Source organism: Hyperolius riggenbachi, chromosome 9 (assembly GCF_040937935.1).
Source record: "Hyperolius riggenbachi isolate aHypRig1 chromosome 9, aHypRig1.pri, whole genome shotgun sequence".
NCBI lineage: Eukaryota > Metazoa > Chordata > Amphibia > Anura > Hyperoliidae > Hyperolius > Hyperolius riggenbachi.
In genome coordinates, this window is record NC_090654.1 from 197,571,868 (window position 1) to 197,584,873 (window position 13,006).

The window sequence follows — 13,006 nt, forward strand, 5'->3', positions numbered from 1 at the left end:
TAACGACTGCAGCTAAACAGACCAGCAGGGCTGGTATTGTTTAACAGGAAATAAATATAGCAGCCTCCATATCCCTCTCTCTACAGTCGTCCTTTAAAATGTACCCGAGGCGACATGTGACATGATGAGATAAACCAGGCTGATTTGCTGCCTGAAAGAGTTAATTTCTAGACATGGAAGTGACAGCTTCTGTCTTGTTGGTACCTTGTTGTGAATATATTAAACATCACTGATAAGCTACTTACAACTGTAAAGGTAGCCATACACTGGTCGATTTGCCATCAGATTCGACAAACTGACAGATCCCTATCTGATCGAATCTGATCAGAGGGATCGTATGGCTACCTTTACTGCAAACAGATTGTGAACCGATTTCAGCCTGAAACCGTTCACAATCTGTTGTGGTGGTGGTGGTGCTGCCGCCGCTCCCCCGCCCGCATGCCCGCATACATTACCTGCTCCGCCGGCGCGACTCCAGTCCCCAGGTCACCGCTGCTCCGTCTCCGCTCTGGTCTCCGGCCCCGGCATGCTTTACTTCTTCCTGCCCGGCAGGAAGTTTAAACAGTAGAGAGCCCTCTACTGTTTAAACTTCCTGCCGGGCAGGAGGAACTGAAGCATGCCGGAGACCAGCGTGGACACGGAGCAGCGGTAACCGGGCGTAGACGTGCCGGCGGAGCAGGTAATGTATGCGGCTCTATTGCGTCGGTCGTCGGGTACCCGAACGCCGCTAGCGACGCGCTCCCTACCCGCGGGCGATCGACGCTAATTTTCCGCACGGAGCGATCGACGGGATCGGACGAAAAGGATCGAAATTCGGCGTGTAGCGTGAACGATTGGCAGCAGATTCGATCCCAGTGATCGAATCTGCTGTCGAAACGGCGGCGAATCGGGCCAGTGTATGGCCACCTTAAAAGTTTTCCTGATAGAATACTACTCCTGAGGGCAGGGGAGAGCTATAAACTGTCAATAGTTCATGTATTTTAAAGTGGATCCGAGATAAACTTTTACTCATTGTGTAATTGAGTTCCTTTCATATAGTTTATAGGGCATTCCTCAAGCCAAATACTTTTTTTGTTTTGTTTTAATACTCTAATTCCCTATAAACTAAACAAGCCACGCCCACAGTTTCTCCAGAGAGCCTTGGCACTCTGAGCCTTAGTAGCAAGGGCTTATGGTAGCTCAGTCTGGGCAGGAGGAGGTTACTAGCCAGAGATTTCAGAGGCAGAGGGGAGGAGGGAAGAGGAGAGTGAAGTTTTCACAGGCTGAGGGCTGGAAATATAGATCATCTTGCCTGTGTGTAATAGGACAAACAGAACATGGCTGCCCTCATTGTATCACAGGTATAAATAATCATAAACTGTTGAAGCTGTATGCAGCCAGATTTGCTGAGTAAACTATCTAAAATTTAGATAAGATATATAGACATGTTACTTTTTATAGTTAGTTTTTCATCTCGGATCCGTAATAGGCTGCCACTGATTAGAGACAATAAAACATTATGTGCATGCGCAGTGAGCTCCCGATGACGTGTGCAGGAGCGAGTGCGCGACCACAGCCGCAGTTCTATTTGTCTAGATGGACAAATAATTAGCAGGTTACCAGCGCGCAGGCAATAGAGCATCTGAGGAGGACGGCGCAGGACATTACAGCTGCAGGGGGTCGATAGAAGCCCCAGGTAAGTGTCAGTTTTAGCTTTTTTAATCATACCAGAGAACCCCTTTAAACCGTCCCACGCTGCGTTTCAAGCTGCGTCATGTGACTACTACGCTTCCTCCTTCAACCCGGAAGGAGGAAGTGTTTGTAGTAACATGACCGCGGCTTGGGACGCGCCATGGGACGGGTTAAAGAAGAAGGCTGCTGGATAGAAGGCTGTTAGATCAACAGGGCTGCCAGGCAACTGGAAATGCTTAACAGGAAATAAATATGGCAGCCCCCATATCCCTCTCACTTCAGTTGTCCTTTAAAGTGGATCCAAGATAAACCTTTACTCATTGCATAATTGTGTTCCTTTCATATAGTTTATAGGGCATTCCTCAAGCCAAATACTTTTTTTGTTTTGTTTTAATACTCTATTTCCCTATAAACTAAACAAGCCTCGCCCACAGCTTTTTAGAATGCCTTGGCACTGTAGCAAGTGCTTATGGGAGCTCAATCTGGGCAGGAGGAGGAGAAGGTTACTAGCCATTGATTTCAGAGGCAGAGGGGAGGAGGGGAGGGGACTGAATTTACACTCAGGCAAGCTGATAGCATCTCCAGCCCTCAGCCTGTGACAATGTGACAAACGGAACATGGCTGCCCTCATTGTATCACAGGAATAAATAATCATAAACTTTTGAAGCGGTTTGCAACTAGTTATGCTGTGTAAACTATCTAAACTTTAGATAAGATATATAGACAAGTTACTTGTTATAGTTAGCTTTTCATCTCAGATCTGCTTTAACCCTCTTCCCAGGCCTGTGCTTACTGTACAGTAACAGTGATGTGAGCCAGAGGGCGCCTGTCTGTCTCAAATTATTGTTACACCAGAGGGGCCTGTCTGTCTCACATTCTTGTTACATCAAATGCAGACACAAGAAATGTATTTGACTAGACATGCTTTTTACCTATTTTTGTGGATTTCCATTTACACTTGAGAGGATGTCACAGTGGTTGCCAGCTGGCAAACAACTAGTTTACCACACATGTTTTCCACTATATTGGCTCCTGATGTCTCTTTGAGGTTTCCTTACCACTAGACAATAATCTAGAGTTGTAAACATAAATGACACAGTAACTAAATATTTCAAAACGCATAATAATTACTCTTACAGCGTAATGAGAGTGGAAGCAGTCTATTTCTCATGCAGTTGTTCTGGAGGATTCCTGACATGGCATTTATCTTTTTTTTTTCTAACTTAGAGTTTCTGTTTTTCAGGCTGATGTGAAGCAGAATCAGAAGCAGCTGGTTGAGCAATTGACTTTGATCATGATGGGCTCTCCCGGCCCTCCAGTTCGTCGACTTGTGGCCCATAACTTTGCTGTAGTGTACAGTTCTGGAGATACGTTTTCTGTATATGAGACAATTGATCGCTGTAATGAGCTGATCCGAAGCAGGGATGACTCTCCTAGCGGTCTTCCCAACAAGCTGTACGTATTAGCGCATTGTGTTTGAATTCTACTTTTGCTACTTATGTTTTGGCCCTGCCCTTATCCTTTAAAGGGAAGGTTCAAGCAAAATAAAAAAATGAGTTTCACTTACCTGGGGCTTCTACCAGCCCCATGCAGCCATCCTGTGCCCTCGTAGTCACTCACTGCTGCTCCAGTCCCCCGCTGGCAGCTTGCCGACCTCAGAGGTCGGCGGGCCGCATTGCGTACATTTTTACGCATTCCCGCTAGTGCAGGAACATTAACACATACAATTTTACGCTCTACTGGTTGAATGCGTACATTTTTACGCATTGAACCAGTAATGCATAAAATGTATGTGTTAAAGAGACTCTGTAACAAAAATTGCATCCTGTTTTTTATCATCCTACAAGTTCCAAAAGCTATTCTAAAGTGTTCTAGCTTACTGCAACACTTTCTGCTATCACAGTCTCTGTAATAAATCAATGTATCTTTCCCCTGTCAGACTTGTCAGCCTGTGTCTGGAAGGCTGCCAAGTTCTTCAGTGTTGTGGTTCTGCTATGAACTCCCCCTTTCAGGCCCCTCTCTGCACACTGCCTGTGTGATATTTAGATTAGTGCAGCTTCTCTCTGCTCTCTTATCTTTTACAAGCTGGATAAATCGTCCTCTGAGCTGGCTGGGCTTTCACATACTGAGGAAATTCAGACAAAGGCAAAGCTGTTTGCATGAAAAAAGAGCAGCCTGAAACTTCAGTGCATGAGAGATGCAGGGGGAAAGAAACACACAAATGATCTCTTGAGATTCAAAAGGAAGGGTGCATACAGCCTGCTTGTGTATGGATGTATTTTCTATGTGTGGACATACTGTACATCAACCTACTTCCTGTTTTGGTGGCCATTTTGTTTGTTTATAAACAAACGTTTTAAAACTGTTTTTAACCACTTTTAATGCGGCGGGGAGCGGCGAAATTGTGACAGAGGGTAATAGGAGATGTCCCCTAACGCACTGGTATGTTTACTTTTGTGCGATTTTAACAATACAGATTCTCTTTAATGTTCCTGCACTATCGGGAATGCGTAAAAATGTACGCAATGCTGCCCGCCGACCTCCGAGGTCAGCAAGCTGCCAGCAGGGGACTGGAGCAGCAGTGAGTGACTACGAGGGCACAGGATGGCTGCATGGGGCTGGTAGAAGCCCCAGGTAAGTGAAACTCATTTTTTTATTTTGCTTGGACATTCCCTTTAATGCAGTGTTACTTTTGTCCTTTTTCCTGCACTTCTACTTTGATTTTTCATATGTGACTCAAATTAACCACCACATCCTGAAATATATGGGGGAAATTTGACTGTTCTTCTATTTTCTCATTATGCAGAGCTGCAGTTTCCTGCCTCGGAGCTCTGTATCAGAAGCTGGGTCGTCTTCTGGGAAGCACATTCGGTGACACAATTGCTAACCTACTGAAAGTTCTGCGTAATGCAGAGGTAAAGTCATGCATTCAACTTTCCTGGTATCAGAACAATGTTCTCCAAACTTGTCTTCAGGTCACCCAACCAGCTAATCGGCATTGTTAAGACCATTGGTAAGACTGGCAACACCATGGCTGATTTATCAAGACAGGTTAGGCCCCTTTTACATTATATGCTACAGGATGTGTGGTTGCCGAAAACCACCACATCCTATAGCAGAAGTAGGGATAGCACTATAGGACTATCACACTGAAAGCAATGCGGTATGTTGCGGAGGGTCCCATCTCTGCTCCACAAGATTTGCATTTGTGGTGGTGAGGTAACCCCAGAAGTGAGGCCTCACTGATTTCGTTGCATTGTGGCTATAGCACGCGGTGCAATGCAATCAATAAAGTCTGCACCGCAGCAAGTATAAAAGCTTGAATAGGAAACCTGGAGCAAAAAGTGGACCAGTTGTCCAGTGGAAACCTGAATGAAACAAGAACACCACTTACTCTGAGCAACTGCTCCAGACTTGCTCCAGTTTTCATGACATATGTCTTGAAAGATCAGTTTCAGTGCTATGTGTGTTCTCTATAGGTACATTTCATGTTTTTATCCAAAAACCACCAATGAGAACTTGTATACCGCATTCACTGCAGTACCCCATAAGTTCTGATACTGTCATGTGATTTATTCTGATTGGTCGGTTCGGGGAGTTTGTTCAATAAATATAAGTATGCTAGCTTTATTGCATTAGGCTGTGTGGCATGAACAAGGGCAGAGCCCCGAAACAGAGAGAGCCGTAGCCATTCTTTAGCCTTTTTGTCCTATTAAGTTTTAACTTTATTAGAGCTATTTTTATTGAAGCTGATCCTTTCTAGAGTATTGTTAACACAGCAGAACAACTTTGGCTGGTGCTGAATAATGCTGAGAAAATTCCTGGAAATGTAACTGTCAGCTTGAAATTTACAAAAAGTGAATATTTCTGTGACTGAAAAATCTTTATCACAAAAATATTGTCTTTTATGTTGTTATTAGAAAATTAAGAGTTTGGTTTGCTTTTATAGGCACTATATAGTGTTTGTTTTAGAAAATTGATACAAGAGATCCCAGGATCTCAATTTTTTTTTTTTATACAGTCTCAGGGCCGTGCAGAAATAATGATGAGTTTGGAAAAGATAGTGGCTGGCCTTGGACCCTCTGCTGCATCCTGCCATCGAGATATCTACAAGGCGGCTCGTTCATGTCTGACAGACCGTTCCATGTCAGTGCGCTCTGCAACTGCACAGGTACACAGCTCCATACGCTGCACTTCCTTCCTGTGATTGACTAGGTAGTTCTAGTGTGAGATAAAGTTGTGTGTACAAGTGGCCAGAGAGAATGGGGTGACTTAGTACACTGATCATAGACTAGTGGATATGTCTGGGCTTTGTGGATTTAGACCTCAGGATTGAGTGCTGGGTGGTTGTGCTGGCAGGGAAGGAGTTATGTACAGGGTGACTGTGAAAATACGAAACTACTTGACAGTGGTGAGGACTATTGTCTTGGGTAAACAACCAACAAAAACTGGTACCTGACTGTGTTGGCTAATCTGAAACGCCACATGGTGATATTTATTTTTTTGTTTTGCTTTTGTTTTTTATTTCTTTTAATCGGGTTCACTTTTAAGTTCTCATTTTGTCTTAGTAGTAGTGCTTGTGTAGATGGGAATTAGAGGAGAGGAGGTTGACAATCACCCACCAACTACCCTTAAATTTCACTAGGTATATGTGTGTTAGTAGTAGTGCTTGTCTTAGTAGCGCTGCCAAAAAACCTTAAACTGGGTGCACATATGAGACTACTGTCTCCGCAACAGGGATCAGGATATGATCTCTTTAGGCGACAATTCGTCGCTGAGGCTGTACAGACACATGCCTAGTCAGCAGGTTAGCGATGTGTTCCATCACTGGAGAGCCGTGGACAGACAATATGAAGCACGCAACAGAGCGGGCAGAGTGCGGGAGATAACAGTGGAGTCGGGTTGTGCTCGGGCGAGATGATCCGGTATGCTGGATCTCTTGCTGATGTATCTGGCCCAATGCGCAAACACACCAGATTCTTGCCCGAGGTGGTCTTCAGTGTGTATGAACCTTTTTTTTTTATTAAATTATTCTTTATTGATTTTCAAAATATAAAAGACAAACAAAAACATAGAACCTGCCAGTCCACACACGCAGGTGGGAACCAGATAACTGAGCATCAAACAATCCTTACTGATTTATATCATGCAAAGCACACCCCCCCCCCCCCCCCCCCCAAATTCTCAGGATACATGGTGCAATACTTATATGTGTGTGTATGAACCTTAATCTTCTCCTTTTGTGTGTACAGTGTCTGCTCGCTCTTCAGAATGAAGCATCATTTATGTGGAGCTCTGACCTGGAGAGCTTAGTATCCCTTTGCTTCAAGGCTTTTGAAGGAAGCAGTTATGATGTCCGCCTAGCTGTCGCCCGATTACTGGGGAAGGTGTTGGCAAGAGCAGTGCAGGGAACATGTAAGCCAAAAATAGTTTACACTGCTACCTCTTTAGAAAATAAAAGGTCCTTCTAAAAATGTTGTTCTTAATTTCATATGGTTTAGTTGCAATATGAATTTTTGGTTTTATATTGGAATGCCATCTGTAGCTCGATCTTAGACTTTAATTCTATTTTTTCATGATTTTTGTCTGTTAAGCTCCCTCGAGACAGAGCATTAGGAAGCTTTCACTGCAGGAAGCTCTCGGTCTGTTGTCGACTGGATTCCTTAGAGGAAATTCTGGCTTTTTGAGAGGAGGAGGAGACATGCTAGGAGGAAATTCCAGCACCACTCGCCATGTGCGGCTGGGAGCAACTCAGGTACAAACAAAAACATGATTTCTGATCTATGTGCTATAGATATTTTGATCGTAGTATTGAATGAAAATGCCATTGTTTCAATAAATTTACATTAAGCCCCATCTACACCATCAATTCGATTCAATCAGACATGTCTGATCGGGATTCAATTCGATAGTGTGGTCGAATGTCATTGCAAAACAATGGCAAATCGATCACACTGCAGATCGAATCCCGATCAGACATGTTGGATTAAATTGAATCGGTAAATCAAATCGCACAAAAAATTGTGTGGTGTAGATAGGGCTTAAGATTTAGTATGTTTATATTTAATGCTTAATGTATTGAAACAGTCACATAGTGTATGGATACCCTACAGTGAGAACAAAGTGATGAGATAAACAATTGTATCTATTTTCCTACTCCTACAAAAAAATGACTTTTAAGCCTCATCTACACGGTACAATTTTCCATCAGATAGACGGATCTACAGGGAGTGCAGAATTATTAGGCAAGTTGTATTTTTGAGGAATAATTTTATTACTGAACAACAACCATGTTCATAATAAACCCAAAAAACTCATTAATATCAAAGCTGAATATTTTTGAAAGTAGTTTTTAGTTTGTTTTTAGTTTTAGCTATTTTAGGGGGATATCTGTGTGTGCAGGTGACTATTACTGTGCATAATTATTAGGCAACTTAACAAAAACAAATATATATATATATATATATATATATATATATATATATATATATATATATATATATATCCATTTCAATTATTTATTTTTACCAGTGAAACCAATATAACATCTCAACATTCATTCACAAATATACATTTCTGACATTCAAAAACAAAACAAAAACAAATCAGTGACCAATATAGCCACCTTTCTTTGCAAGGACACTCAAAAGCCTGCCATCCATGGATTCTGTCAGTGTTTTGATCTGTTCACCATCAACATTGCGTGCAGCAGCAACCACAGCCTCCCAGACACTGTTCAGAGAGGTGTACTGTTTTCCCTCACAGTAAATCTTACATTTTATGATGGACCACAGGTTCTCAATCGGGTTCAGATCAGGTGAACAAGGAGGCCATGACATTAGTTTTTCTTCTTTTATACCCTTTCTTGCCAGCCACGCTGTGGAGTACTTGGAAGCGTGTGATGGAGCATTGTCCTGCATGAAAATCATGTTTTTCTTGAAGGATGCAGACTTCTTCCTGTACCACTGCTTGAAGAAGGTGTCTTCCAGAAACTGGCAGTAGGACTGGGAGTTGAGCTTGACTCCATCCTCAACCCGAAGCGAAAAGGCCCCACAAGCTCATCTTTGATGATACCAGCCCAAACCAGTACTCCACCTCCACCTTGCTGGCGTCTGAGTCGGACTGGAGCTCTCTGCCCTTTACCAATTCAGCCACGGGCCCATCCATCTGGCCCGTCAAGACTCACTCTCATTTCATCAGTCCATAAAACCTTAGAAAAATCAGTCTTGAGATATTTCTTGGCCCAGTCTTGACGTTTCAGTGTAACGATCGGTGTAACACAGAGAGGATCTGATTACTGGTGATCTGCAGTATCACCGAGAATACAGAATATACCCGATTATTGATGATCTGCAGTATCACCGATAATCAGATATATCTTCTAACCTCTGGACACCTGAGAGATGAGAGTGTTTGGTGCAACAGTAATACTTTGAGGAACGCACCCAATAGATGGGTGCTAGACAGTAAGAGATACTGCTATGCGTCAGATTCCTTCTACAGGCCTGCAGCTCCCCAAGGGGCGGAGCGAGGCTGAGAGAGAGAAGGACAGAAGGTGAGTGACACCAATGGTGAAGTGTCACTGACAGGTCTGTGAACTATCTCCAGACAGGGAAGATAGTTCTCGAGGTCGGACAGGCTAGGTCGGCAACAGACAGACAGATAAGGTACAGAGACAGAAGGCAGATGTGGATTCCAGAGACTAGCCGAGTTCAGCAACAGAGTATCAGAATGACAAAGGTACACAATCAGAGATCAGAAGAATGGTCAGGAAAGCAGAAGGTCATAACAAATAATCAACAATGCCTAGACTTGAGTGTGAGCTCCAAGATTCTCACACTCCAGGAACTAGACTAGATAATACGAATAATACAGATGGTACAGAATTCCTAGACTAAGGTGTGAGTTCCTTGGCCGTCAACACCTTGGAAACTGATCTAGATAACAATACAGATGATAACAGAATTCCTAGACTAAGGTGTGAGATCCTTGGCCATCAACACTTTTGGAAACTGGTCTAAATAACACAGATACAGACAAGGTCTGAGTGCTACCACGTAGTGATCGCAACGGCAGACAACCAGCAAATGCCCAGCCACCAGTTTATATAGTTCAGCGCTCTCCAGCGCCTCCCCCAAGTGCTGGACCAATGGAAACCGTTTCTGGCGTCAGCTGACCAGCCTGGTCAGCTGATCCCCCACTGACTGGTATAAAGCTCTTCCTCTCAGCGCGTGCGCGTCCACCTAAACCTATGTGGACTACAGCTCCCAGCCACACCAGAACCCTGCTGTGAAATGCCTGTTGTGCTGCACGCGGAATCCGCCGCCAGCGCATGCGGCGGTTCCTCCGCGTTCAGGCAGACACAAAGACGAGTGAGCACATACATCAGTGGTCACGCTGGACGCAGAATCCGCTGCCCTGCCAGAAGCGCATGCGGCGGTGCTTCCGCGTTTTCTCACATTCAGCTTATGTGTCTTGTTCAGTGATAGTCGTCTTTCAGCCTTTCTTACCTTGGCCATGTCTCTGAGTATTGCACACCTTGTGCTTTTGGGCACTCCCATTATGTTGCAGCTCTGAAATATGGCCAAACTGGTGGCAAGTGGCATCTTGACAGCTGCACGCTTGACTTTTCTCAGTTCATGGGCAGTTATTTTGCGCCTTGGTTTTTCCACACGCTTCTTGCCACCCTGTTGACTATTTTGAATGAAACCCTTGATTGTTCGATGATCACGCTTCAGAAGCTTTGCAATTTTAAGAGTGCTCCCTCTGCAAGATATCTCACTATTTTTGACTTTTCTGAACCTGTCAAGTCTTTCTTTTGACCCATTTTGCCAAAGGAACGGAAGTTGCCTAATAATTATGCACACCTGATATAGGGTGTTGATGTCATTAGACCACACCCCTTCTCATTACAGAGATGCACATCACCTAATATGCTTAATTGGTAGTAGGCTTTCAAGCCTATACAGCTTGGAGTAAGACAACATGCATAAAGAGGATGATGTGGTCAAAATACTTATTTGCCTAATAATTCTGCACTCCCTGTATTAGATAGATCTAATAAGAAATTGCATCATGTGTAGACGTCCAAATTGTTTCAGATTAATTCTGAGATAGATTTTGCTTTGATATGTACCCAAAATCTATTGCAAAATCTAACGCAATCCAATTAGACGGGCTGGAAATTATCTAATACATCTGTCTAATAGATCCGATCTGATGGAAAATTGTACCGGTTTTAGCAGTCTTTTATTCAAATAATATTTCTGTTGGTACATTTCAATTGATTTTTTAGGTCGTATTCTGTGTACACCAGCAATGAGGTTACAGATGTTTCGGTTGTTTTGTGACCTTTCTTGCTTATTCTATAAGCAGTAAAGTGTTGTACCGTGTTAGCCATGAGTAAAAGCAAGAAGTTTTGAATCAGGATGATACCATTTATTGGCTAACTTAGAGATGGATAAACAGTGAGCTTTCGACTTATAAAAAGCCTTCGTCGGACTGGTTCCTGACCAAAACTGAAAAACACAGCTTATATACACTGACATACAGAGGAAAAACATTCTTTGCAAACAAAAATGTAATTAGATGCCTTAACTGTTACTGAGGAGGCTTTCCCAGGCATCCTATCTAAATTGATAAGATCAATAGAATCCTCAACATGACATAAAGCAGACTCTGCTGATGGGGAGACATTGTAAATTCCGAATTCAAATGGTAATACTTACAAAGATTGAGGAAGAATACCTGAATACTTGTCATATAAAACCCATGGCCTACTTCCGTTTTTATCGACGACATCTTGATCATCTGGTCTGCAAGTGAGGAGGATCTTACCCAATTTCACAGGAACTTCAGTGCCTTCCATCCCACAATCAAACTGAAATTGAGCTACTCTCACAGGGAGATTAACTTTCTTGACACCACCATATACATCAGAGAGAACAGCTTACAAACGTCCATGTACCGCAAACCGACGGATCGTCCCACATACCTCAGGTATGACAGTTTCCACCCCAAACACATAAAGAATTCCATAATTTACAGCCAGGCAATAAGATGCAATCGGATCTGTTCTGACAAGGATGACAAAGACAAACACCTGGATTACCTGAAGAAGAATTTCATAAAACGGATACAATCCTCTAATGGCTGAGACCCAAATCAAGAAAGCTAACAACATCCCTAGGACTCAGCTCCTGGAGTACAAGCAGAGCCAGGAAGAGAGCCGTGTCCCACTGGTAGTAACCTACAACCCACGCCTGGAAATCTTAAGAAAGATTGCAAAAGAACTTCATCCTGTTCTACACAAGGATCAGAGACTGAAAAAGATATTCCCTGAACCTCCCCTCCTAGCGTTCCGACAGCCACCGAATCTTAAAGGGAAGGTTCAGGGTGGCTCTTAAAAAAATAAAAATGCCCATCCACTTACCTGGGGCTTCCTCCAGCCGTGGGCAGCCAGGACGTGCCCTCGGCGCCGCTCCGCAGGCTCCCGGTCCCCTCCGGTGGCCGACCCGACCTGGCCAGGCCGGCTGCCAGGTCGGGCTCTTCTGCGTTTCAAAATGCGCCTCACGGGGGCGCGCTGACATCATCGGACGTCCTCCGGGCTGTACTGCGCAGGCGCAGTAGTTCTGCGCCTGCGCAGTACAGCCCAGAGGACGTCCGATGACGTCAGCGCGCCCCCGTGAGGCGCATTTTGAAACGCAGAAGAGCCCGACCTGGCAGCCGGCCTGGCCAGGTCGGGTCGGCCACCGGAGGGGACCGGGAGCCTGCGGAGCGGCGCCGAGGGCACGTCCTGGCTGCCCACGGCTGGAGGAAGCCCCAGGTAAGTGGATGGGCATTTTTATTTTTTTAAGAGCCACCCTGAACCTTCCCTTTAAGCAGATGATAGTGAGGAGTGCCTTAAATAGGCAAGAACAGAATGGAACATTCCCCTGCCGAGGGAAAACGCGTGGGACCTGTAAACACATCCATTCCACTGACAGGTTACTAATACCAGGTACACAACAGGAATACAAAGTACAAGGCACCTTTTCCTGTGACTCATCTAATGTGGTATACATGATCATGTGTGCAAAATGCCCCAAAGGAATTTATGTGGGAGAAACAAGTTAACCACTGCGTGATCGCATGGCACACCACAGATCCACTATTAACAGCAGGAAAAAGGATATTACAAAATATACTGATCTCCCAATACCAACACACTTTTGTTTACCTGGACACAGTTTAAGCGATTTTCGCGTCACTGTATTAATGGGTGGCTTCAAATCGGGAAACATGAGACTAACACAAGAAACTAAGTTTATACATTGGTTCAAAACTGTAGAAGATG

At 44.0% G+C, this 13,006-nt stretch overlaps 1 protein-coding gene across 2 annotated transcripts in view; it reads left to right on the plus strand.

Annotated features, from left to right (window-relative positions):
• The window catches only part of HEATR5A (HEAT repeat containing 5A), a 99,177-nt gene that overhangs the window by 7,064 nt on the left and 79,107 nt on the right, over nucleotides 1–13,006 (plus strand). For both annotated transcript variants that reach the window (XM_068253858.1, XM_068253859.1), the window contains exons 2-6: nucleotides 2,915–3,126; nucleotides 4,478–4,586; nucleotides 5,693–5,842; nucleotides 6,924–7,086; nucleotides 7,266–7,426. In XM_068253858.1, the coding sequence (XP_068109959.1) occupies nucleotides 2,915–3,126; nucleotides 4,478–4,586; nucleotides 5,693–5,842; nucleotides 6,924–7,086; nucleotides 7,266–7,426 (795 nt within the window). The remainder of the gene's footprint in view (nucleotides 1–2,914; nucleotides 3,127–4,477; nucleotides 4,587–5,692; nucleotides 5,843–6,923; nucleotides 7,087–7,265; nucleotides 7,427–13,006) is intronic.